This window comes from Microtus oregoni, unplaced genomic scaffold (genome assembly GCF_018167655.1).
Source record: "Microtus oregoni isolate MIOR12 unplaced genomic scaffold, Mior012 000034F_ref0000314, whole genome shotgun sequence".
Taxonomy (NCBI): Eukaryota; Metazoa; Chordata; class Mammalia; order Rodentia; family Cricetidae; genus Microtus; species Microtus oregoni.
Window position 1 is genome coordinate 6,486,908 of NW_024543093.1, and position 27,862 is coordinate 6,514,769.

The window sequence follows — 27,862 nt, forward strand, 5'->3', positions numbered from 1 at the left end:
GGAAAGTAGCCAGTACTCTTCTGCTCCTTTTCTCCAGTCTAATAATCTAATTTCTAAAGCTCAAGCTCATATTTCCTCAATAATATGGTTATTCTGTCTGTATGATTATTATTATTTTTAATATTTATTTATTTTGTATACAATATTCTGTCTACATGTATGCTTGCAGGCCAGAAGAGGGCACCAGACCTCATTACAGATAGTTGTGAGCCACCATGTGGTTGCTGGGAATTGAACTCAGGACCTTTGGAAGAGCAGGCAATTCCCTTAACCACTGAGCCATCTCTCCAGCCCCCATATGATTATTTAAAAGTAAACCTCTCACTTGTTTTGTCTTATGCCTCTTAGATATGCTTGCACCTTCCAACATATTCTTGTTTTTATTAAATGAGAAATAAGATATTCTCTAGTGTATCTTAAAGATTGAACTTGTTACTGGTGTGTTTATTAGTGGATTTTAGTGACGTGGCAGGAAACTGGAAAATGTGTGAACATTTCCTTGTTTAAATTTTCCTTATTTTTCAAGGTTCCTCTTCAGGTTCCTGTTCTGTATTCTGTATGAAGTATATGTTCTGTAGTTAAAGAGCAGTATATCTGACTTCTGAAGGAAGTGAGGATAAAGTTTATTTGGATGAGTGCTATGGAACATTACCACTGAAGGCAAGTGGATTGTTTTGTAAAACTGTTTAAGTGATGGCAAAATTGTGATATGCAGAAGGGGCTACCTATGTGAGTTAGTAGTGGGGTTTGTTTTTTCCTTCTAGAAGGAATAAGAAAAAAACATTACTGATCTGTGTTTGCACCGGTGCTGTTTCTTGACAGACTTATTTCTTAGTTTATAATTTTTGTAGTATTGTGTTTTTCTGAGAGTAAATTACTTACACCCTTTCCTTAAGCTCTTATTTCTTTGATCTAGAGCAGTGGTTCTCAACCTATGGGTTCTTAACCCCCCAGGAGGGTCGAATATCAGATGTTCTTCATATCAGATAATTTATAATGACTCATAACAGTAGCAACATTAGTCATGAAGTAGCAATGACATAATTTTATGGTTGGGGGTCACCACAGCAGGAGGAACTATATAAAAGAGTCACAGCGTTCGGAAGGTTGAGAACCATTGGTGTAGGGTGTTCTCACTTACCAGACCATCTTGTAGTTGTGAGTAGTGCAATGACATCTTACAGCTCTCTCATTTGCTTTCTATACCCTCAGTCAAGTAACACCGCCAGTGCGACAGGGATCCCCAGTGGGAGTCCTCCAAACCTCCCAGGATCTTGCAGTTTGCTGGTTGAAGACTTTACTATATGAGTTAAAATAAAAATAATGCATGGAAGTAGTTGTGGTGGCTCATGCCTATAATCCTTAACCCTGGAGGCTTAGGCAGAAGGATTCTGTGCTCAATACCAGAATTAGCTCCATAGTGTGACTCTCAAAATAGTTACTATTAGTAATAGGAAAACTTGGTTTTGTTTTCGAGACAGTGTTTCTCTTTGTAGCCTTGGCTGTCCTGGAACTTGCTCTGTAGTCACACTCACAGAGCTATGCCTGCCTCTGCTTCCCAAGTGCTGGGATTAAAGATGTGCACCACAATACCACCATGCCTGTCTAGTTGTTTGTTTGTTTGTTTGTTTTTTAAAGATTTATTTTCTGGAGCTAGAGAGATGGCTCAGAGGTTAAGATCACTGGCTGCTCTTAAGTCCTGAGTTCAATTCCCAGCAACCACATGGTGGCTCACAACCATCTGTAATGAGATCTGGTGCCCTCTTCTGGCCTGCAGACAACACTGTATGCATAATGTGGGGGGAGGGGTGGGGGGGTTGCCTGCATGTATATATGTGTGCCATATGCGTGGCTGGTACCACAGAGGTGGGAAAAGGGCATCAGATCCTCTGGATTGGAAGGTTATGAACCGCCATCTGGGTGCTAAGAATTGAACCCAGTTCTCTGCAAGAGCAACAGTGCTCTCAACCATTGGGCCATCTCTACAGCCCCATGTTAAGGGTTTTTGTTTGTTAGTTTTTTAAGATTTTTAAATGCTTTTCCTCCTGTTTATTTCCATTAAGCTGTCTCATGTGGTGGTTGCATTTTGTTAGGGGCATTTTTCCAGACTTTCCAATTTGCATCATAATTAACACTTTATAACTTGTTAATAGATAGTATATGGGGTTTTTAAAAAATTTTATTGAGAATGCAAACTTGAACTTCTGGTCTTTGCTCAGCTTCTCTAACTGAACTGAGGCAGATGAACTGGTCAGTTTTCTGAGCTCTTAGCATGATGCTATTCTAGGCTTTGACTTCTTTTGATTGGTTTTATTCCCAGAGAACATCTACTACGTGTTAACATATTTTTATGAGAATTATTTTTTAAATTACTTACTATCAAGTAAAATGGATAGTCTGAAGAGATGAGCTATTGTTCAACTTTGACTATTTTTAGTCAGCACCAACAATTAAAGGTCATTGGTTTTAGTGAAGATGCCATTATATGAAACCAGGGATATAAAAGACATAGCCAAGTCAGGTATGGTGACATAATACCTATGATCCCTTGGGCACTAGAACAGGGCTAGAGTACATAAGGAAACACTGTCTCTAAATAAATGATAGATCAGTAAGTAAATAAACAATGCAGTCATGTTTTAAAATAGACTTAGCAGTGGAGGGTTGGTCTAGTAGATGAGCTCCTGTCTACATAGCATGTGCGTCAGTTTGCCACCCTCCCCCCCACACAAGTAAGCTAATAGCTTACATCCAGTTGACATAAAAGTTGCTTTCAAATTGCTATATACATGTCTAACTCTAGTCTGCAGACCCTGTACTTCTCTTTCTTTGGGCAGACACTTGTCTGCAGAGGATCCTGAATGTGTCATTCTGAGCCACAGTGCTGTCTGTATTGTTCTTCCTCATATCTGATGTCTTAAGCATTTTGTATTACCTCTTTTTTTTTTAAATTGTTTTGTCTTAGTGCATTTTTCACCCATGCTTCCCTTTCTTTTTAAGTTGGGGAGTTCTTACTGTGTTTATTTGTCTGTGTATTATTATGCGCACATGAGTAAAGGTGTCCCTCAAGTTCAGAAGCATTGGGTCTCCCTGGAGCTAGAGTTACAGACAGTTCTAAACTGCTTGTGTGCTGGGAACTGAACTCTGGTCCTATGCAAGAGCAATATGCATGCTTTTAACCACTGAGCCATCTCTTCGGGTATATCCCCCCGCCTGCCTCCGAGAGCATTTATGTCTTCTTTGATGACCCAGTAAACTTCACTAGGGTTTCTTACAAGAGCTTAGGTACATTACTGGTAGCTACACCACTAAAGAAAGTATCCATTAACTACTTACAGATCCTTAGAGAGAACTTGGAGCTTTATGAACCCCTCCTCCAGTTACTGTTAATTTGCTTATAAATCCTTAGAAAAGGATGAGGCCTCATGACTCTCTTCCTTATCACAAGATACTGATGGGCCAAATACAGTTGTATGCCTGAAAGACAGTGTCTTACAATACTTCACCCTATCCTCTGTGTGGTTACTGTCTTCTCTCCTCTGTCATGTTCCCTGAGCCTTAGAGTGAGTGATGTGTAGATAACCTGTTTAGAGATGAACATTTAACTCACTTATTCTCAGCACTTTGACCAGTTTTGATTCTCTATCAAGGATGATAGCGATACTACTGTATGGAGATAAAAGTAATTATTTAGAAGACAGTTTGACAGACACATCATGTCCTTTTAACAAAACAATTGTAGCCTTCCCACTAGGACCCATGACTTCCCCAGGTACAAGATGGCACCAGATGATATGACTCCCCTTCTGTGGAGCTGGATCCTAAACAGGTGTTTCGAATACTGGTTCTGTTGGTTACCCCCATAGCAGACTTGGCACTGTAGCTCCGGTGGGAACTTCTTGTCCTGCTGTCCAGTGGTATAGCGGGCAGGAAGTAAACCTAAATAATGCTGTTGGGTAACAGTTCTCCGCCAGCAGCCTTTATAGTCCTTCTAGTACTGTGAGGACTGGAAAGCAGGGAAGACAGTTATGCCTTGTTTCCGTTTGATTGCTCTAGTCCTGTGTGCTAGTTTGGTTCTGTTGCTTTGATAAAACACTGATCAAAACCATTCGAGGGGAGGAAAGGGTCACACTCCATTACTGAGAAAGCAGGGCAGGAAGCTGAAGGCAGGAAGTGAAGCAGAGACCATGGATGAACACTATGTTTATTGGCTTACTCTACATAGGGATGGCAGTGCCCTACTGAGCTGTCATTAACCAAGAAAATTGCCCCCACAGACTTGCCTACAGTCTAGTCTGTTGGAGGCATTTTCTCAATTGAGGCTCTCTCTTCCCAATTGACAAAAAAACTAACAAGTACATCCTGCGACTAGCGCAGTACATCCTGCGACTAGCGCATGTATTGTTATCCAGCAATAGGTTCTTACTCTAGTTCTAATGGTAACCAATTCCAGTAGCAATTGTTTGTATTTTTGGAAGCTACAGGGGTTTGTTTACCTTACCAACAGCTTGTAGGGAGGTATCCTGGTTGTGGTTCTGTCATTTTTATGTAGTAACATGGTTTCTGAGAGCAGTTTTATCCGTTCATACCAGGTACCTCTTTAAACTTTTTTTTTTAAAGAAAAAATTAGCTTATTAAGTATCAGTTGTTTATGTCAGTTTTTGTTGACCCTCCTCTACCTGCTTTTCTCCTCCATCTCCCTGCCTGTTCCCATGCCTCCCTACCTGCCACCTTTCTTAACTAGAGGCTATCTCTTCATACATCTTTTGACTGAGCACTTTGTGAGGGCAGCATGAATTTTATTTCAGATTTTATGTATTTAGTCGAGTAGATAGCACATAAGTGGGTATCAGTAAATATTGGGCAAATAGCTTACTAAAAGGACAAGCTTTTGCTAATGACAGTATTTGGCGTATCTATGTTTTTTTTTGCTATAAACTGTGGACAAGGCCTGCCAGGGAAGCTAGTACAACAACTTGACCCAGTTGTAAGAACATACTTGAGGTCTAGATTGCAATAATAGTCAGGAATATACTATTCTTGTTTGTGACCGAATGGCTTTTCATTAGTGCTTGATTTATTTCTTTTAGGAATTGTTGGATAAGTATTTAATAGCCAATGCAACTAATCCAGAGAGTAAGGTCTTCTATCTGAAGATGAAGGGAGATTATTTCCGGTATCTTGCTGAAGTAGCATGTGGCGATGATCGAAAACGTAAGTATATTTGACCTGTGGATAAATGCAGAATATATAAAATGAAGTGGGGTTGGGTAGTCACTTGTCACTATGACAAATATCTAAGAACAAACAGCTTAAAGGAGAGATTTATTTTGACTTCAATGGTTTCAGTCCATGGTTCACTGATTCCATTAATGTGGACCCTGAGTAGGCCAGTCTTGAGAGGATGTGATGGAATAGAGCTGCTCACCTAAGTGCAGCCTTGGAGCAAAGGGGTTAGGAGAGCTAGAGACACTGTATAGCTTTTCAGGATACTTCATAGTTTCTGTCACCTTCCAGTAATGCCAGCCATCAGAAGACTGATCCATGGATTTGGTCAGCACCCTCAGGATGTAGTCCTTAAAAGCCACACAAACTCACAGTCCTATCTTTAACACATGTGTCTTAGAGAACATTTCACATTCAAACCATGACAGGATAAGTGGAGATCAGAGGACATCTACCATATGTGTTCAGGGATCAAACTCTTGTCAAGATTGGTGGCAGGCACCTTTACCCACTGACTATCTTGCTGGTCCTGATGGGTTTTATTTAAATATACTGGAACTATGATGACTGAGAATGACTCAGCTGCTATATACGTTAAAGTTGTCAGAATGCTGTATATTGGATAGATATTTTTGCTGTTGTCTTATTTTTTTTTTCTTCAACTCACAGAAACGATAGATAATTCCCAAGGAGCCTACCAAGAGGCATTTGATATAAGCAAGAAAGAGATGCAGCCTACACATCCAATCCGCCTGGGTCTGGCCCTTAACTTTTCTGTATTTTACTATGAGATCCTTAATAATCCAGAGCTTGCCTGCACACTGGCTAAAACGGTAAGGTCTGTGGGGACTATACCTCTTTGGCTGAGGGTATTTGAGATACTAAGTATATTAATTTTTAAGTATTTGGATATTCAGGGAAGCTATTTCTTTTGCAATGTGTTTTCTTTTTTATTGCTGTCGTGCCTACTTCCTCCCCCTTTAAACACCATGCTCTCACTGTCATGTCTGACTGAAGAGCATGGAAGCAAAGTGGTCAAAGAAGTGTAACTTTAGGAGGAAGCATCACATTCTAGAAAGGAGTGCCTACCGAGTTGAAGCACTAGAAATCTGTATTCCCCCCAAATGTCTCAGGGTTATGCTAGCTCTTATAAGAATTGTGTCAAGTGTTGCTAATCTACTGTGTGTCTTGTGAAAGAACAAAGATACCTGTTTCTATAAGTATTTACAGCATGTTTCAGGTTATACAAATTCTTTTTTCTTTCTTTTTTTTTAAAAAAAGAGCAAGTATGGATTTTAGTAAGGAAAGAACTTCCTCAGGTTGGAGGGAATTTTAAGTGAGGAGCCCTCACAAAAATCTTAAACCAGGATTCTAAGGCAGTACTTCTTAGTTAGTGTGTGACTAACACAGTGTAACTGTGCACACAGTTGTATTTGCAGAATGACCAGCTTCTGTCACTGAAGGTATTGCTCACTGTGAATATTAACTTTACCAGGCTTTTGATGAGGCCATCGCAGAGCTTGATACACTGAATGAAGACTCCTACAAAGACAGCACCCTCATCATGCAGTTGCTTAGAGACAACTTAACAGTGAGTGTTTCCAGAAACAGCATAACTTTATTTTGATCTTCCTGTCTTGGGGGGGGGGGGGGCGCAGTTATAGAAGAAGTAGAGTGTTTTTAAAGCTTGGAGAAAGATCTCCATGGTGACAAGGTACTTTTTTTTTTTTTATCAGACCTTCCTGGAAAAGGTACTGTGCTTGTAGGAACACAGTGTTATTATTCTTTGACTTGGTTGAACATGTTGATAACAGTTAATTTAGAGCGCTTGTGTAATTTTAGTATTTCCTTTCTCTGGCTAAATTAGGCATAGCAAATATAGGGTTTCTATAGGTGTTGCAATCTCCTAAAATCACATGAAACGGCTTGTTCTAATCAAAGTTTACTTGGTAAGGCTAGAGAGAACATTGATTGCTCTTCCAGAGGGCCTGGGTTCAAGTCTCAATATACACATAGTGGTTCACAATGGACTAACTCCAGTTCTAAAGAACCCAAGGCCCTCTTCTGGTCTCCATGGGCACTATACACACATGGTGTGCAGGCAGAACACCTATACCTATAAAGGTTTTTAAATTTTTTTAAAGGTTGCTTTGTGAGTTATATATATTTGAATATTTGATAGTGGGTCTTCTAGTTTGCATTCTGTTGCAGTGATAAAACACCATGACCAAAAGCATTTGGGAAGGAAGGGATTTGTCTCAGCTTAGAGTTTATAGTCTGTCATAGAGGGCAGTCAGGGCAGGAGATCAAGACAGGAATCTGGAGCCAGGAGCTGAAGCAGAGGCCATGGAGGAGAGCTGTTTGCTGATTTGTTCTCCAGGGCTTGCTCAGCATGCTTTTCTTTTATAAACCAGAAGCACATTCTCAGGGGTGGTGTTTCCCATAGCAGAGCGAGTCTTCAGCTATCCAGCGGATGGTGCACACCTTTAACCCCAGCACTTGGGATATAGAGGCAGGCAGATCTCTGAGTTCGAGGCCACCCTGGTCTATAGAATGAGTTCCAGGACAGCCAGGGCTACACAGAGAATCCCTGTCTCAAAAAAGATGTGCCTACAGACATGCCTACAAGCCGGCGGTGGTGGCGCACGCCTTTAATCCCAGCACTTGGGAGGCAGAGGCAGGCGGATCTCTGTGGGTTTGAGGCCAGCCTGGTCTACAAAGGGAGTTCCAGGGCAGGCTCCAAAGCTACAAAGAAACCCTGTCTCGAAAAACCAACAAAACAAAACAGACTTGCCTACAAGCCAATCTGATGGAGGTATTATTCCCTCAATGACAAAGTGCCTGGGATTAAACAACTTTAAAAGAAGGAAACATTGGGAGGCTGGAGAGAAGATGACTCAGTGGTTAAGAGTACTGGCTGCTCTTCCAGAGGTCCTGAGTTCAATTTCCAGCAACCACAGGATGGCTCACAACCATCTGTAATGAGATCTGGCTCCCTCCTCTGGCTTGCAGGCGTACATGGAGGCAGACTGTTGTATACATAATAAATCTTAAAAAAAAAGGAAGGAAACATTTAGTTTGATTCTTGAGTTTAAAGGTTTCAGTCCATAGTAGCTTGGCCATGTTGTGTTGAACAGCTTAATGGGGACGTGTGGTGAACTCCTGCATGTCTCTTGGCAGCCACAGGAAAGAGACCTGTATCATAGTGTCCTCTTCAAGGGCACTCCCACAATGACCCCAACTTTCTCTAGCTTGATACCTCTTCTAAGAAATTCTACTACTCTCTTTCAAGCCACAGTGACCATATGGGCCTTTGGGTACATTTTAGACCCAAATTATAGCAGAATAATTGAAAAAGGTAAAGCTTTAAATTAAATTGTTTTGTATTTTCAAGTAAATTTGATGGAGTAATATCTTAGACTTAAGGGAACAGAGGGAATGATGCCTGTTAGTTTGAATGCAGTTTTCCTTGCCCCTGGTTGTAGTGCTTCAGCTTTTACTAGGGAGGATTATTGTTAGAGTGTTTTATAAAGTTCCCATCCGTTCAGTTCTCCTGGACAGATGATGTGGGAATTAGGAAAGCACTGGACTTTCTTAGTTGTCAGCAAAGCCTGCAGCCCTGTGGGACAGAGGAGTGATCCACACACATCTGTTTCTGTGAACTGATTGTATATTCCTTCCATGGACTCAGGACTAGCTGTCTTTTAACTGGTTTGGTTCTGTCCTCTCTTTAAGGAGTAATTCTTTAGGGGATTTTAATTCTGTTTATTATAGTATCTTAATAGTAATTTAAGGTAATCTAAGAGCCTCATTTTTCTAAAGTTGCAAGTAGCATCCTGGTGTTGATCTGATAAAATCTATTTTCTGAACTGATTGCGGTTAGTATTGACTGTTGACTTCTTTCCATCCTTAATTAGAGCGATCTTAGAGTACTGTAGGTTTAGCATTCAGTTAGTACACATGTTTGCATGCTATGTCTCTAGCTTCATCACTTAATCCTGTTTGAATTTCTGTCAGTGTAAAGTATATTTGCTGCTTTTTCTGTTAGTCCTTCATGTACTTGGAAACAACAAAACCATGATTTTCTCCTTGTATGCTTTCTGCTTTATTAGCCTCATGAATTACTTTTTTATTTTTTATTTTTTTTTTTTGGATTTTTCGAGACAGGGTTTCTCCGTAGCTTTTGGTTCCTGTCCTGGAACTAGCTCTTGTAGACCAGGCTGGCCTCGAACTCACAGAGATCCGCCTGCCTCCGCCTCCCGAGTGCTGGGATTAAAGGCCTGCGCCACCACCGCCCGGCTTACTTTTTTATTTTTGAGACAAGAGTTTGTCTGTATAACTTTGACTATCCTGGAACTCACTCTGTAGACCAGGCTGGCCTTGAACTTGGACGGAGATCCACCTTTCTCTGCCTCTTGAGCTCTGGGAATAAAGATGTGTGCCACCAACACCTGGTTATAAATTCTATTTAAATATTGTTTTCAAGGAAAGCATTTCACTACTGAGAATGGAGAATATGAGATTCTCAGCATTTCCCTTGTGTATTCTGTAATTACAATTCTATTACTTAACTACTAGTATGGTGTTGGACACTGTCTCAGTTTGCTCTCTGCTGCTGTATAAAGCTCATGACCATGGGCTGGAGAGGTGGCTCAGAAGTTTAGAGCACTGGCTGCTCTTCCAGAGGTCCTGAGTTCAATTCCCAACAACCACATGCTGGCTCGCAACCATCTGTGATGAATTCTGGTATGCAGACATACATGCAGGCAGAATGCTATATACATAATAAATAAACTAATTTAAAAAAAAAACAGCTCATGACCAAAGCAGCTTGGGGAGGAGAAGGATATATATTTGGTTCTCACATCGCGTCATAGTCCATCCTTGAGGGAAGTCAGAGCAAGAACCCAAGGAGGAACATGTAGATGGTGGTGCTGCCCACAGTACACATATATATATGTGTATGCGATTTTGTAAATGTCTTGTTAGACTGTGTTTTGAAGGGGTGATGTTGTTCAGTTTTGAGGAAGGATTGTCATGATCATTCTCAAGGACTTCTCTCAGGGGACGTAAAGAATATCTAAATGGAAGTAATATCTTACGGTGTTTCTTTTTTTCTTCCTCTGTAGTTATGGACATCGGACAGTGCAGGAGAAGAATGTGATGCAGCTGAAGGGGCCGAAAACTAAAGGCATCCAGGGTGCTGTCCTTCGTCCCTCAAGAAAACCTTTTTACATCTCCATTCCTTATTTCACCTGGATTTCCTCTAGCAAGGAAGCCTATTCATGTGTATGGGATCAACTGTTTATAGTCTTTTCACACTGCAGCTTTGGGAAAACTCCATCCCCTGATTTGTGTTGTCTCGGCCTTCCTGGTGTGCGGTTACTGCTGTAGAAAAGTATCAATAGCTTCATTTCATATAAACGCGAGTAACTGCAGACACTTGTGTAGAGGACTGACAGTACATTGGGTATTTAAGTACTCTGAACCAGTTCTGCAAGTGGCTGTGTTTTGTATTACTGTGAAGCTATGGGAATGTAGTGCATTACAATTTAAAGTAATTGTAATAATAACTCCCCGATTTCTACATCCCCCTCTGACCCTTCTTTGGGGGGTAATCCTTTCAGAAGCGACTTTTCCATACTCTTACTGCATATTCCTTTTTAGTAGGAATCCAGAAGTGTTGGGTTGAATGGGAAAGCTCTTAATGCATCCAGTCTTGGGGGTCACAGATTGAAATGTCTCCTATGTCACATATTCTGGAGGTTACGTCTGTCTGTGACAACAGGGAGTTTCATTTATGCATTCTTCATTTGCTGCTGTTTGAGTTGACAACTTCCTTCCCAATAAAAATTCACTTACACCTCCTGCCTTCGTAGCTCTGGTATTCACTTTACCTTGTAATAGAAGTAGCATGTTGCTGCCAGAATACAAGCATTGCTTTGGGCAAATTAAAATGCATGTCCTTTCTTAATACACTAGAAAGGGGAAATAAAGTACACAAGTCCAAGTCTAAACGTCAGTACTTTTCCATGCAGATCTGTACACATGTGAGGTGAGGGTGTCCAGTTTGTCCAGTGATTGTTCTTTAGAGGGTTGGACCCACAATATTGTGTTTGCTAATCATTGACTGTAGTCCCAAAAAAGCCTTGTGAAATGTTATGCCCTATGTAACAGCAGAGTAACATAAAATAAAACTACATTTTATAAAACCATTTATTATGGCTTTGTAACAGTTGCATACCCATATTTTAAGGAACAGATGCATTTACTACCTTCTGAAGTTTATTACTATTTCTCTTTATGTAAAATGTAGTTAGTATAAACATGTATTTCTGCATTGTGGTACACTTGTGGGGTGCCTGACACTGTAAAATTGGACTGTATTTCTCCAGGTCATCTCATGGGTCATCTCCTCAGATGTGAGTGATAATCTGGTTAGCTGTCGTGTGGAATAAAGTGGACATTTGAACACTAGAAAAGCTACTCATGTGCCTAGGAGTGCTTTGGCTGGTGTTGGAGTTGTAAGTGTGGGGTTCTGGTTTCCAGTTAGCTCACTCTCTAAGCATTCCCTACCACTCGGACATTCAAAGTCATGTTGATTTTATATTATCAGTGATTTCCTTTTAACCTGTATTAGTTTGAGAAATAGTTTTTCAAGGCAACATAATTTGAAAAATTAACACTAAGGTTTATCCTCTTATTTTCTAAAACATGAATGTGGGGAAAAAAAGCTCCATTTACAGTTGCTATATGCTTCCTCTCTGGCTTTCTTTCTCTTCCATTTCTCTTGATTCTTCTTTTCCTTAGAGCTTTGTACATGTGAGAATGTCTCCCACTTTGGTATAAGCCTTACTGGTAGCTTGTTGAGAAGAATTGATAAGGCTATATAGGTTTTTATCCATAGTGCCTCAAAAAGTTAAAAACAGCACAGAAAGAAAACCAAAACAGTTCATAGAAGTTTGTTTCCCTGAATTTAAATCTGTAGGATACGGCTTATAGTTACAGATAGTTGGGTGAAGATGAGGGTGGTGTACACTGAGAGCCTGTCATGTGTTGAGCAGTAAGTGGTGAGTAAAGTCAGGTGATGGGTTGCTGGGTGGCCTCTCTGTATTCAGCCCCACATTTTTTTTTTTTTTTTTTTTTTTTTTTTGGTTTTTCGAGACAGGGTTTCTCTGTGGTTTTGGAGCCTGTCCTGGAACTAGCTCTTGTAGACCAGGCTGGTCTCGAACTCACAGAGATCCGCCTGCCTCTGCCTCCCGAGTGCTGGGATTAAAGGCGTGCGCCACCACCGCCCGGCTCAGCCCCACATTTGAATGTCTTATTTCAAGGTTGGAAAGGCAGCTCAGATCTTAAAAGTGCTGCTTTTTCAGAGGGTTACGGTTTGGTCTCCAGAACTCCTACTCTGAGCGGAGGAGATACACACAGAGAACATTAAATTAATTTCTGACAAGAAAGAATGCCTTCTCCATTTAGGAGAAATTAATATCTAAAGTCCTGGTGTTCAACCTTCTGGTTTATGGGCCTTTCAGCATTAGACAGAAAAACATCTTTCCTCAGGGGGAGGTGGAAGCAAGTAAGGGTTTAGAGTTATGGGAGGCTTTAGAGCCATGTTTGAGGGTGTCCTTTTTCTAATTTTCATTTCCAGGGATTGGACCCAGGGCCCCATGCTCCTAGGCATCGTTTGTGGTATACCCAGCCCTTGAGAACTCGCAATTTTTGAAATTTCTTTCCAAGGCTGCATGTGGTGGCTCACTCCTTTAATCCCAACACTCAGGAGACAGAGGCAGGTGAATCTCTTGGGTTCGAGGCAGCATGGTCTACAAAGCAAGTCCCAGGATAGGCTTCAAAGCTACACAGAGAAACCCTGTCTCAAAAAAATGGAATAGCAGTGGAGCTTTCTGGGACAACTTCATATATAGCTTAACTGAAACTTTAGTCTGCTGCTGTTTCCTAGTAGAGGGGCTGTACGCAGGCTTCCCCTTCCTGTGGACTAGAAGTAGATACTACTTGCAAAATCCCTGCTCACCTTGTGTAATCCTTCCTCGCCATCCTACTCCAGTAATGTGAGCTTTTGAAGGATAGCAGGCTGAGGCATTACTGGGGTTTTGTTTTTCCTTTCCATCTGGAATTAGTATTCAGTGTGCTTCTGCTATTTCATGTCGTTGGAAGTATTTGTCCTGCCGGGTCCTACAGCTATTCAGTCCCCTCCCCCCCCCAAAAAAAACCACACAGCTTATATTAATTATAAACTGTTTGGCCTCTTAGTTCAGGCTTATTACTACTAACTAGGTCTTAGAACTTAAGTAAACTTCTTACCTATGTTTAGCCATGTGGCTTGGTACCTTTTCTCAGATATTCTCTTGCTTCTTCTGGCTGGTGAGTGTGTCTCTCTGCTTTTCCTCTTCCCAGAATTCTCCTAATCTGGTCACCCCACCTATACTTCCTTCCTGGTTACTGGCCAGTCAGTGTTTTATTAAACCAATATGAATGACAAATCTTTGCAGCGTACAAGAGCATTCTCCCACAGCAGTTTCATCCCTGTGGGTCTTTCCACAAAGGCCCTTCATTTAAGCCATTCTCCATGATCATTTTTCCCCCCAGACTTAGGGACCCTGTCAGGAATCTTGGAATATTGGTTTACTGGTAGAACAGAGACAGCTGGCAACACCAAAACTTTAAACTAGGAAAATAAATAGGGTGAGGTTAGTAACATTTTTGAAATTAGACTCAAGTCTAAGATGATTTGATGGAGAGATGAACAGCCTAGAAGTCAAGCCGTCTGGTCTCCATGTGTACTCACTAGCGTTAGTGCTCAAGGACGGCGTGTCAGAACGGTGATCCACACAACTTCACAACTGTCGCCATGGTCTGAGCTTCACTTTTTTGGCTATAAAAGGTGCACAGTCTACTCTGTGAGCTACTGCATCAAAGAATTTCCAGGTGTGTAGGGGATTTAACAGGTTGAGCATGGTAGTAAGCACCTATAATTCCAGCTAGCTATTCAAGTAGAGTCAGGAAGACCCTTTCTCAGCCAGGTATGGTGGCACGTATCTACAATCTCAGTACTTTGGAGGTTCTAAGACCAGCCCGGATTACATGAGACCCTCCTGTTTTTAAGAAACTTCTGCTCAAGATAAAAGAAGGGCTGGTGGTAAAGCTCAGTGGTTTCTTAGCGTGCAAAGGTACATCAGGTCAGCCTAAATTGGAGGGTTCTAATAAAGTGAAATTGTCTACTATACTGAGCAGACCCATTACCCTACATTGTCAAGGACACACACAGAAAAATGACTAACTTGGGAATGAAAGGCTTAAAAAACTATTAAGCAGTTATGTTGCTTCTAATTAGTGTCCTCTGATGGAAAACCAGGAGAAATTTTTGTTGCTAAGTTAGAAAACACCAAGACCCAGAGAAGAAATGTCTTTGTTTCTCTTTGGTCAAGAGTTTACTTGCCTGATCTGTTAGCACAGAGCTGTAAATACCATTATCTGGAAGGCTCAGACTGAGTTGCACAGATTATTTTTTTAAATATTTATTTTTTTTATTTATTAAAGATTTCTGCCTCCTCCCCTTCACCGCCTCCCATATCCCTCCCCCTCCCCCTTTTAAAAAATATTTATTATGTATACAATATTCTGGTGTATGCCTGCAGGCCAGAAGAGGGCACCAGACTCCATTACAGATGATTGTGAGCCACCATGTGGTGGCTGGGAATTGAACTCAGGACCTTTGGAAGAGCAGGTAATGCTCTTAACCTCTGAGCCATCTCTCCAGCCCCCAACACAGATTGTTTTTTAAGAGGTGGGGAGGGGTACCCACTGTTGCAGCTGTTAGTATTAATGGAAGTAATTTCAAGTCTTCCCCCATTAATTAGATTTTTTTTTTCTTTTTTAGTTTTTCGAGACAGGGTTTCTCTGTAGCTTTGGAGCCTGTCCTGGCACTAGCTCTTGTAGACCAGGCTGGCCTCGAACCCACAGAGATCCTCCTGCCTCTGCCTCCCGAGTGCTGGGATTAAGGTGTGTGCCACCACCGCCCGGCTAGATTTTTTTTTTTTTAAGTAGCTTTATGTGCATTGGTATCTTGCCCTCCCTCATTCATGTTTTTGTGAGGTATCAGATTCCCTGGAACTGTAAACAGTTGTGAGCAGCCATGTGGGTGCTACGAGATCCCTGGTCCTTTGGAAGAGCAGCCAGTGCTCTTAACTGCTGAGCCATCTCTTGCCCCCGACAAATGAGTTTTTATCTGTATGTCTGTCTATACACACATATATGTGTGTGTTACATACTTCTTACTACATAGTCTCCATGGTGAGCCTAACTCCATATCTATACAGCTAATATGTGTAATAACCACTTACCTGAACATCCTAAGCTATAAGTTGCTGTTCAAGGCTCTCATCTAAGAGCTATGTATGTTGAGCTGGGCATGTGGTACACGTCTATGGTCTTAGCACTTGGGAGGCAGAGGTAGGTGATTTGGCGCCAATCTGGTATATGTAAAGAGGTCCAGGACAGCCAGGACTACAGACTACCCTGTTAAAAAACAAAACAACAATAACAACAACAAAAAAAAACAGTTATATGTATTGGGTACCAGCTAAAAGCTCATAGATAAATGAGAATGCTATCATACGCTTATATACCTACAGTTGGGAGGCAGAAGACCATGAAAGTGATTCCAGCCTGGGTTATACCGTGAAATACTATCTGAAGAGAGGATGTTGATAAGAATGAAATGAGAAACTGCTTAAATTAGATGATAAGAGATCGATTTTACCATCTTTGTAGACTGCCAGATTTCATCAGAGACTTCAAAACTATGTAGGCCATAAAAATCTGTGTGGGGGGTATTTTTTCTGTGTGTACACCTGTACACAATGCATGCCTTGCACATGCAGGTCAGAAGAGGGTGTCAGATCCAATGGGACTGGAGTTTAGGCAGTTAGCACTGATGTGGGTGTTGGGATGAACACAGGTCCTCTGGAAGAGCAGCCAGTGATCTTAACTGCTGAGCCATTTCACTAGCCTATCTGACAGGTTTTCTTTTCAGTTTATAAACAGCAAGTTGGCAAGAAGGTAGGCTGTAAACCCTGAGCCTTTCTTAAGTGCCTGTTTTCATCAGTCCCTCCCATTTCTGGTTAAAATATAATAAACTCTAGGCACAGTCTGGAGGAGGAAATGAAATGTGCTGGACTTCCGAGGAAGCTCACTTGCCTTTGTGCAGCGGATGGAAAATGCTCCATTTAGTTAGAGGAAGAGTGGTTCAACTAACTGCGTTGGGGGCAAAACTCAAAAAGCCTGACATATGCATCTTAATGAGGTGCACATTGATTAGTCTCCCTTAAGATAGGTGACATTTCATACCTCACTTAGGCCATCCCCTCTCTCAAGGCATATCTCAAGGGCACATACTTCTCTACCTAAGAGCTTTTGACTATAAAAGCATGACTTCTCCTATGTCTCCCAAAATAGATCTCAGTAGACTTCTGCATTAAGTGCTTGACTTGAATGACCTGTCACTGAGATGGTAGAGGTGACATTAGTGGGTGGATGACCTTCCAGCTGTTCTTTTATATTCTAAAATGTCAGCAAATTGTCTGGCGGTGGTAGCGCACTGGTAGAGGCCAGTCTGGTCTACAAGAGCTACTTCCAGAACAACTAGGACTGTTACACAGAGAAACCCTGTCTCAAAACCCTCCCCCTAAAAAAAAAGTCAAAGAATGACCAAATACCAAGGACCGTACCATATTCAAGTAATGAGCCAATGGTCCACTCCTTAATGAACTTGCCTGATCTATATTCCTAGGTAAGACAATAAGTAGATAGATGGTAGTATCTACCCAAGGTGACTATGTTTTGGTTTCCTAGTGTGGCCAGTAGGTCTAAAGTAAGCACCATACTGCCTGGATCACCCAGGATCAGAATTAGGGCTTTTCTCTGTGGCACATGCACAATCTGAACACACATTGAATGCCTTGCCTAGTCTAGACCCTAAGTGCTTCCTGAGCGAATCTTGGTCAGTTCTGGTGATAGGTCCCATGTCAGCTATGATGTGAATGCTCCTCTTTGATCAGGGAGTCCACAGCGTCAGATGCTCCCTGATCCTGTCCTTAGGGGTAAATCGGTTTTGACACAATGGATGGTCTAGCCTGCCGGTAGCCAGGAATCCACACTTAAACTGTAATCAAGTTATTGAGCATTAAAGTGGGAGGAACACCACCCCTCTGGTTCCAAATCAACATCTATTTAACAACTGATAGATGTAAAAGCCACTTCCAGATTCTGGTCTATTTTTGCAGGGCCTTTTACCTAAAACTTCCTGTTTTTCTTGTTGTTACTGCCTTTGCATGCGGTTAGCTCGCATCTTAAGACAGATGAGAAGCTTTCTGCTGATGGGCAGAATGGGATGGAAGAAGGGGAAAGACAGACAACAGCTATTTGACAGTAGCTTTGGGCCTACAGAAAGTAAATTGCTGGGCAACAATTGGTGACAATTGGACTGACTTCCAGATTTTATTGTATTCCTTCAAGCAAAAATGGGACTAGTGGAAGGACAACTAAATCCCAAGAGACTTAGCCTCAGCCTCAGGATTCAGAAGTTGTGAGAAACATTCTCAATTTCTGCTGTTTTTTGGCATCATCCTGTCAGAATGGCTTTGACGGCCCAAATATCTGCATCACAGTAACATGGCTCTTCTGCCTATGCATATAAGCAGGCTAGATGTGGGAAACTCAGCATTGATTAGTGTCCTGGGCTGTTGTAAAACACCTTCACAGTTCATTTATACTAGTGCTGCTTTGTTTTTCTTTCTAATTTCTGGGTATGACTGTACTGTTTTTGTGTATGTCTGAGCACCATGTGTGCCTGGTGCCCTTGGAGACCAGTAGAGGGCATCAGATCCTCTGGAACTGGAAGTAGAGTTGTGAACTGTCATGTGGGTGTGTTGGGAACCTGACTCCTTCAAGAACTCTGAGCCATCTCTCCAGACCCCGATTTCTTAGTTTTGTGCGGCCAATCAGTTCAAATCAAGACTTGGTCACTTTAGACCTTAAGTAATTTCAACCAAGCTCCTTTCCATTTACTCTCTTCATTATGTTAGTTTCTCATGTGGTCCAGTTACTCAGAGCTGCCAGGGGAACAGGCATTTCAGCAGGAGGAGAACCTCCACAGCCCCACATTTGTATATATGATGTATGATCCTCTTGCACCTATCCAGAACAGCCACTGCAGGTGATGTGGAAGGGGAGGTAATACCAAGTTACAAAGTTTTAGAAATGGATCTTTTTTTAAAAATATTTATTTATTTATTATGTATACAATATTTTGTCTGTATGCCTGAAGGCCAGAAGAGGGTGCAAGACCTCTTTACAGATGGTTGTGAGCCACCATGTGGTTGCTGGGAATTGAACTCAGGACCTTTGGAAGAGCAGGCAATGCCCTTAACCACTGAGCCATCTCTCCAGCCCAGAAATGGGTCTTTTTGAAATAATGTCGTGGCTCATTTCTCACTGAAATGGATGGGCTTTTTTTCCCAACTTTTGAAGAGAACTGACTGCAGTTATAGTGGGTCTGGTTTGCTGGCCCATTAAAAAAATCTCCAGCCTGAGGATGTGGCTTCATGAGCAGAGTGCTTGCCTAGCATGTATGAAGCTCTGGTTCGACCCCCACATCACATACGTGGGACACTACACACCTCACCTGTAATCTTACCACTCAGAAGGCAGAGGCTAGCACATATGAAACCCTGTCTCAAAATAATTTCCCCCAAAATAGTGTGCTTATATTCAGCCTCCTTGAACAGTTTGTACCATGTTTGCTTTCTAGTTTTCTTTCTAAAAGGATCTTACTGCTACGTATGAATTACTTGAATTAAAACCTTGGAAATGAGTTCTTGGTACATGAACTTTGTATAATCATATGTAAAAAAAATAGCATCTTTGAGACTTGGGAATTAATATTTCTTGAAGGGCTAGCTTTACCAACTTTATTCAGCAGCAAAAATAAAAGACATCCAAATTCACGAATAATTAGCATCTTCAAAATAGTATAGGCTCTGTGGCAGGTAGGGTAAGAGGTGGCTCATTGGTAGATACTTGCTGTCAAGCCTGATAAGTTTGATTCTCATGACCCACATGGTGGAAGGAGAGAACCCACTCCTCCCAAGTTATTCTCTGTAGGGAGCAAGTAAAATCCATGTCAAGGATTTGCAATGCTTTAGCCCCATTTGAGTGACAGGATCTTCCTGAGGTCTAAGTGCAGGTTTTGACTGCAGAAACTGTCCACCGCAGCCCCTCACTCCCTACCCTGCAAATGTTCACAGCACCTTGACAGAATCTGTTCCCACAGATGAGCAAAGCCTGCCCCCCTGCTCAGTTGTATGTCATAAATACTCTGCGTGCTCTGGCTGCCCCATCAGAAAGCCCAGACCACTCAACACTAGCTTTTTAGTGTCTGTCATCTGCAGTGATATTTTATGTTTTAATAAATAATTCCTGAACATCAGAAGGGCAAAGCTAGGCCGTCAGCGGTCAGGCAGTGGTGGCACACACCTTTAATCCCAGTACTAGGGAGTCTCACATGTCTTTAATCCCAGCACTAGAGGGAATATAAAATGAGAGGAAAGGTTTAGTCTGCAGGGGCCCAGCCTTGGTAGAAGTAAGACTTCTAACGGCTGGCTGCTTTACTTTTCTGGTTTTACCAGCTATTTCGCTAGGTTTTTTTTTTTTTTTTTTAAGATTTATTATGTATACAACTTTCTGCCTCCATTTATACCCACACGCCAGAGGAGGGCGCCAGATCTCTTTACAGCAACCATGTGGTTGCTGGGAATTGAACTCAGGACCTCTGGAAGAGCAGACAGTGCTCTTAACCACTGAGCCATCTCTCCAGCCCCATTTCGCTAGGTTTTATCCTGGAGATTGGTTCTCCTTTTATCCAGGATGGCCTCAAACTCCCCTTGTCACCAAGCATGACCTTGATCTTCCTGCTTTCCCTTCCCAAATGCTGGAACTATAGGCTTTTGCCACCAGGTCTGGCGAAAGTGGGATGGTTTGTGGTGCCTGCACCACCTGGAACCGTGATTGGGCAAGGGTCTTGGGATTAAAAAACACAGAGACATGGGTCACTCCTGAAACAAGACTGCCAGTTTTATTGTGTTCCAGGGCAGCTTATACAGTGCTCTCCTTGACTAACAGCCACACCCTAGCTCTTGGGATATTTCAGCTGCAAACCCACCAGAAACCACTTCCTTGTTATCAGGAACTCATGAGGGTCTTGCGTTCAGAGCAGCTGCAAGCATAGGAAATCAAGTGGTTTACTCTGGCAGGCAAGGGGTCATAGAAAGTTCAGGATCTGAGGGTCTGCAGTCCCCAACAATGGCGCTTAAACTCAGGGCTTCATGTATGCTAGGCAAGCACCAAGCTACATCTTCAGCTCTCTTTCTTGGGGTGAATAACACTGCAGAAGCAAGGATATGGTATCTAACAACCACAAATACTTAAACTGACTTGCAATCTATTCCTGAATAATTCATTTCATAGAGTGGAATCAGTAAATTTCAAGCAATCTTTTATTTGTCCTCATTTTTTTTTTTTTTTTGAGTCAGGGTTTTTCTGTGTAGCCCTGGCTGCCTTGAACTCAGGGACCCTTCTTTTTCTGCCTCTTGACTGCTGGGATGAAAAGCCCTCACGGTTAAGAGCCTCCTTTATAAAATCTTGAAGGTATTTCAGATGTTCAGATGAAGCCAGAACACAACATGGTAATGGCTGTATAGCAAATTGTTCCCAAGTAGGATAATAACACAGTAAATCTTTTTAAAATTTATTTTTAGGGGTGTCTTATCTGCATTGTGTGTGTGCACCATGTACATGCGCGCTGTCTGGTGGTGAGAAGGTGGCATGAGAGTCCCTGGAACTGAAGTTACAGATGGTTGTGAGCCACCAGGTGGGTGCTTTTTCCTGCGAAGCATCTTTCCACCCCAGTAAACACTTCTGATCTTGTTTCTGAGGATCAGGTGGGGTTGCAATGATCTCAGAAGTTGGCTGTAGCTGTAGCATTCTGTAGACTTGAGGTCTTTGGCTGGTGTCCTGTGTTCCTATCCATCCCTCTGTGTGTTTCCTGTGTGCTCTCAGAGCGTGAATACTGGCTTTTCTTAGTGGCACATACCTGTAGTACCAGGACACCAGTGAGGCTGAGACAGGAGGGCATTAGTTCTGAGACCACTCCAAAAGACTGTCTACCAATGTTAAAGCAACAGTAACAATAAAGACGGGAGAGCATGAGATGGAAGAGTATGTAAAAACCTAATTTTGGAAGTGACATGCCATTATTTCTACTGCATGTGTGTTGTAAGTCACACCAACAGTGGAGGGAGGGGACCACAGGAGAGTGTGGTGGAGGATCCAACAGTGCTGTGAAAATTGGAGCTATTTCCTTTCCTAGAAAGCAGAAAAAGGATGACCTGGCAGTTAAGTGTACATATATTTATGACGGGAATCCCAAATGTGGCAACCAGTTAATATTTATAATGAAAATGTTGCCTAGTGGGAACATATTTCTAAAATGTTATTTTGAGAGTAAAAAAGCTTGAAACCAAGTGTGGTGGCTCACGCCCTTATCATCCCAGTGCTTGTGAGGCCGAAGGAGGAACATGCCTGGGCAGGGTCACAAAATAAGCCCATCCCAGACAGGACTCCAAAGCACCTTTCCTTCCCGCTAAAACCAAGAAAAATCCCACAATAAACCCTCCAAGACCAGATGTGGACTGTCAGATTTTCGACTTTAAGTTTCTCCACACAGCTTTAGCTGTTATTTTATGAGACCATGTTTCTCTGTAGCTTTGGAGCCTATCCTGGACCTTGCACTGTAGACCAGGCTGGCCTCAACTCTCAGAGATCCTCCTGTCTCTGCCTCCTAAGTGATGCCGCAGCCCAGCCTGACTGTTGTTTTATGTCTGCTTCCTAGCACTGGGATGCAGGCACAGCCCAGCACACCAAGCTCTACGTGCCAAGGACCGCTATGCTGACTTAGCCTGAGAACTTGGGGGATAAAGTAGATCAGGAGTTTTTAAAGAACCAGCAGAGTGGTTCTCAGCCTATGGGTTGTGACCCCTTTGCTGGTCACATATTAGATATTCTGCATATCAGATATTCACATTACTGATCATGATAGTAGCAAAACTAGTTATGAAAAATGTTTTGGTTGGGGATCACCACAACATGACGAACTGTATTAAAGGGTCACAGCATAGGAAGGCTGAGAACCACCAAAGTAGTATTCACTAAATACAGCTAATTGCCTTTTCTGGGCAGGGCACTGCAGGGGACACAAAAATATAATCCAGTGTACTCAAGTTACAAACTTGAGGATATGGAGCCTGAATGCTCGAAAGGAATACCCTAAGACTTTTATTTAAAAAAACAAAAACAAAAAAACTATACACATCTAATTTATGGGGTGAACTTTTGCTTTTTGATTTGAAGTGTGCCATGAATATGTATGAAAGCCTTTCATATCTAGGAGAATGTAGGGACTAGAGTTAACTAACATGCCAAAAACTGTACAAACTCAGTAATTGTTGAAAATGACGCAAGACTTTAACTGGGACATTCCACAAGGAACACATTTAAATCACAGTTTATCTTTTTCTGATAGACAACTTGAAATCTTATCAGGACGCTAATAATACTCAGTATTACAAACAGCACACGGCACAGTACTTAAGAAAAAGGTTGCAAAAACACAACTACTCCAAACTCGATGGATCGAGCAGGGAAGCTACGTGAGTCAGGGGAGAGAGAACGTGACAATGGAGGTCTGGGCTCCGGCAGCAAGACGCTGAGCTGCACAGCAGACCCGCCAGGGCCCTGTGGCGGGCTGCACGCCTCCATCCTGTCACCAGCGCCTGCGACATTCTAATGAGAACGAAGGCGGCCGCACGCGCCTGACGGCCTGCCCATCGGCTCCCACCTTCCTTCCCCGCGGTCACCCGGGGACAGAGGCGAGACCGGGCTGGGTCGAGTCAGGACGGCGGGAGCCGAGGGCCAGGATGGCGCCAGTCAGGCCCCAGAGGGACCAGGAAGGAACAGAGCCGACAAGATGGCGGCGAGCCCGCGCCTGGGCGGGGCGAGCCACGCCTCCCAGAATGCTCTGCGGTACCCCTCTTCCGGCTGTGGGTAGGTCTGCGGCTGCGGCCGGAAGCGGGCTGGAGCTACTCTCAGCGAGCGCCGCCTGCACTTCCGGGGCCTGGAGCTTCGCTCTAGTTCTTCCCTGTAGGCGGCGCGGGAGGGAAAAGTTTGCGGGGCAGTTCTGGGAGGATCACCTCCTCCTCCCAATGTGAGCAGTTTCCGCGAACACTCTCCAGGAGCAGGTTACCCAGAGAGGTGGCGGACGGGAACATGAGGCAGCGTCTCCTCTTCCTGACCACTTTGGTGCCTCTCGTCCTGGCGCCCCGACCTCCTGCGGACCCGGGCTCTGGCTCCCACCCGCGACTTGGTAAGAGTCGGGGGAGCAAACTTGAAGGCTGGCCCCAGAGGGCTCGGAGGGACGGGCGCGCTGGGTGCGGGGTATGGGGCGCTAGTGGCGCGTCCCCAAGGTCCCAGTGTGGGAAGGGGGTGTGGCTCTCGGCGGTCAGCGAGTGTAAAGACACGGGCTTGTCTCTGAGCGAGGAAGGACATCCTGGATGGGGGTCTCTCACATGGACCGAGGGCCAAGAGGGGTCAGGTCTCCTCGTTTTGTATTTCTGGAATGTGTTTAGCGGAGAGGTGCAGGCATGGGGATGGTTCGCGCGTGGAGGGTCGAGGTCCTTTGCTTGCTAAGTGATTCTAAAGGGTTAGGGGTGTCTGCCAAGAGCAAGACCCTGGAAGAAAGGACGGCCCCAGAGCTCCACAGCGACATGCTGGCTCTCAGCATTTCTTCTGGTGGAGGCACTTAAGCAGTAATTTGATTGGAAGGCGGCGACAGAAGTAGTTTCATTTGCCTTTCCTGACTGGGTCTGGAGTCTCGGAGTTCGAATTCCAGATCCCCCCTGACCACTTGCTTGTCGGAGAGGTGCTTGGTGGAGAGAGCGAGGCTAAAAGTTCCCAGTCCAACTCTGGATTGGCCACCGCGCGTGCTTTCCTTGCAGCTTTGAGCAGATTCCCAGGGCTGACCCGTTCAAACCGTTTTGAGCCTCGAGACCAGAGGTTTCCTACTTAGATTTTCTAGAGAGATCGGATTGAAAGGATGGACATGCGGTAGAGGTGTCGTTTGGTGATAAGGAACTTACCGGTACTTTAGGACTCTAGCTTTCAAAATATTGCCCTCTGTGACAGTTCAGTCAACGGTAACAGTGTGAAAGAGTGCATTCCCCGTTGTGTGAAGTTAAGGTCTTGTCATTATAGTATTTTATTATGCAAATTGAAGCCCTGTGGGTTTTCTTTATGTTTATTTTGAGACATGGACTCCCTCTGTAGCCCAGGTTGGCCTGGAACTTGCTGTGTAGACCAGACTGATCTCGAACTCAGAGACTGGTTGCTTCTGCCTCCGAGTGCTGGGTTAAAGACCTTGCACCACCACTCCCAACCTTGTCAGTTTTTTTCCCTTGTGTTTGTATCTTATTCTCTGAACAGAGGTTGTAATTGACTGGCACAGACATTGAATGTATTTTTTTTTAAATCCAAATAACTTTCTGGTGTGTGTTAGCATTTTAAAATGAATTACAAGTGACAAGATGAAAGAAAGTCAAAGGAGCTAGCTAGGAAGTACTGAAATCTAAGTTGATAAAAGCGGAAGGAAAACTTTTCAGAATGATAACAGAGCATGAAAGGACACGCTCATTTTCAGGATGCTATTAAGAATAAACTTGTATTTGAGTCAGTGAGGTGATTTTTCACCATTCTTACAGGGTTTGTTACAATTCTCCTGTCCGCAGGTGCAAAGAAAAGCATAAATCAATCCTAGGGAGTCACAGTGTAGAGGAAAAACTACATTGTTCCTAAATCTATTCTCAGCAACATTTGCAGATCATGGGACTTTTAAATTTTATTTTTACTACCGAGTCTCACTAGATAGCCCTGGCTGCCCTGGAACTTGCTATGCAGACCAGGCTGGCTCTGAACACAAGTCTGCCTCTGCCTTCCTTTCTCTCTCTCTCTCTCTCTCTCTCTCTCTCTCTCTCTCTTCCTCTTTCTAATTCTAATAGCAAAGTATAGCACATCTGTGTTAGAAAAACAAAACAACAAAAACAAAAACCAAAATCTCTTGATCTAAAATTTGAAGAACTCATATTGGGGCTGCCAGGAATTATGCCTGGTATTGAGATGCAAAGTAAATGATAATCCACCTTTGAAAGTTGATGACTTGGGGTAAGGAAACTCATTCAGGGACCTAAGCAGGCACATTTAAAGCCACATGGAGTGTGTTAAGACATGCTGGTGGCAAGTAGTCTGTGTGTGTGTGTGTGTGTGTGTGTGTGTGTGTGTGGTGTGCTGATAAACTCGAGGTAAATTTCAAAATGTTTCAGACACAAAAAATCTGTGACCTACTTCTTCCACCCACTCCATCCTCTTTTATTATTCAAAGTAACACAAAGGAGAAACAGTTTTGAAATCAAAGTGAGACTTATCCACCCCAGCTGTAACTTCACTATGATATCATGACTAAGCTCATGTGACTCATAACTTTCCTAAATTATGCAATTCATAACAGTTCCTGAAATCACTTTTTGTGACCTACAGAATACCTTAAAAGCCAAGTTTCTGTTATGTATATTCTTTTTGCCCTTCAGAAAATTGATACCTAATCAATATTTAGTACATTTATGATCTAAACATAGAACCAAATGGGTTAATTAAAAAAAAAAACCCTATGTCCTTAAACTATGAAACTATTTCTTGGTCTTGAACATCCATGTCTAAATAATAGTTGGTTTAGGTTAAACAGCAAATATTATCGTGAACTGCCAAACAAACAGAAATGCCCTTCTTCAGATGTCCACAAGGCTTCTGTTCATCACTTCATGCTCATGACAAGTCACTGCATTCTTCTGAGACCTATTTTTTCCTACTCAATAAACAGTGGAGCAAGCTGGGCGGTGGTGGCGCACACCTTTAATCCCAGCACGCGGGAGGCAGAGGCAGGCGGATGTCTGTGTTCGAGGGCAGCCTGGTCTACAAGTGCTAGTTCCAGGACAGGCTCCAAAGCTTCAGAGAAACCCTGCCTTGAAAAACCAACCAACCAACCAACAAACAAACAAACCAAACAGCATAGGGTGGTGATGTCTCCCAGGAGGGCAGTGCTTGCTTAGCATTTCTGCTCAAGGCTCTGAGTGCGAGCCCATCTCACAGCTCAGTATCAGCAGCACAGTTGCACTCAGGGTTTCAATGCGCGGCTCTTCATGCTAAAGTTGCTGTTGACAAGACGCAGTCCTCTGAGATCCAAATCCTTAATACAGAGATTACTCTGCTCTGCAGGGGTAGTTAAAGAGGTGACCATTTCTGTGAGAGGATGAAGAACTAAGCAGAGAGCCCCAGTGGGGGAACTGGAGAAGTCCTTTTAGCTTTCATAGGCGTTTCCAGAACGTTAAGTGTGAAAGTCCTCCACATCTGAGCGTGATTGATTTTTGGATCCTTCGCTGTGTGTGTTGTGGAAAAACACCAGTGTATAAGTGGAAGGATAATTTGAAGAGCCTGTGGACTGGCTTGGCAGGGAAGGAACAACAAGAGAGTCTTCACCGTGGTAGGGAAGTCCCTCCCCAGCTTCCTCTTCGTGCCTCACCCAACAGGAGTTGCGCCTCCAAAGAGTTGGGCTGCTGCTCTGGTTTCACTTGCTCTGCGTTCCCCCAACTTCTGTGTCTCTGACCTTGTCCTGTTCTCTGAAGCCCCACTCGTATCCAGCTGACGTTTACACCTCTGTCTTCAAAAGCACGGTAGTGTGGAAGGTTCAGAATTATGCTATTTATTTTTGTCTTTGATTTTGATTGGAAGAGGGAGGGGCTGCCCCTTGTTTGCTTTAGTTTGTACCGGTGTACCACAGATTCTCACGGCCCAGGCTTTCTTCAGGGGTTCACCTGGACTCTGCAGATCCTTTAGGGCCGAGCAGCTGCCGGTTACAGGACTTGCTAGAGTCTTGACCTAGGTTAGGCTCAGCCTTGGTAAGCACTGACCGTAGAGAATTAGTTGAAACAGCTGACACTCCCCAAAAGTCAGTTTTGGTTCCAAGGTTCTGGTTCCCTGGCCTAGTAGAGATCATTGCTTTCCGTGTTTCATCCTTCTGGCCCAAGAAGGATACATCCGTTCCGAGGGCTTCTCGCACACTGGCCAGACTGCATCTCTCTGCTGTGTATTCTGGGAGTACTGACCTTAGGTCTTCAGCAAGGCCCAGCAAACAGTGGCGCAGCCCAGGCTTCATTTTTTCCATTTTTATTGTTGTTTGGACAAAGAGTCTCACTTTGTAGCCCACACTGGCAAGTGCCAGGGTGAGTGTGTGTGCGTGTGTGTGTACTTACAAATGTACATACATACACACATACATACAAATGTCTACCTAGGTAGCCGAGCTAGAATCCCAGGAGTCTTTTAGTGATACTCAATGTTCATTCAGCAGCTTACTGATTTCCCAGATTCCAATCTTGTTTGTTCCTTACTGAAGTTCATGAAG

General features: G+C 43.2%; 2 protein-coding genes across 2 annotated transcripts in view; both read left to right on the forward strand.

The window, feature by feature from the left end:
• The window catches only part of Ywhaq (tyrosine 3-monooxygenase/tryptophan 5-monooxygenase activation protein theta), a 29,912-nt gene extending 18,209 nt beyond the window's left edge, over positions 1-11,703 (forward strand). The window contains exons 3-6 of the mRNA XM_041630450.1: positions 5,091-5,214; positions 5,896-6,059; positions 6,722-6,817; positions 10,356-11,703. Of these exons, the coding sequence (XP_041486384.1) occupies positions 5,091-5,214; positions 5,896-6,059; positions 6,722-6,817; positions 10,356-10,415 (444 nt within the window). The 3' untranslated portion in view covers positions 10,416-11,703. The remainder of the gene's footprint in view (positions 1-5,090; positions 5,215-5,895; positions 6,060-6,721; positions 6,818-10,355) is intronic.
• An 11,779-nt stretch (positions 11,704-23,482) lies between these two features.
• Adam17 (ADAM metallopeptidase domain 17) overlaps positions 23,483-27,862 on the forward strand; it is a 55,260-nt gene continuing 50,880 nt past the window's right edge. Inside the window, exon 1 of the mRNA XM_041630347.1 lies at positions 23,483-23,719. Coding sequence (XP_041486281.1) covers positions 23,623-23,719 — 97 coding nt within the window. The 5' untranslated portion in view covers positions 23,483-23,622. The remainder of the gene's footprint in view (positions 23,720-27,862) is intronic.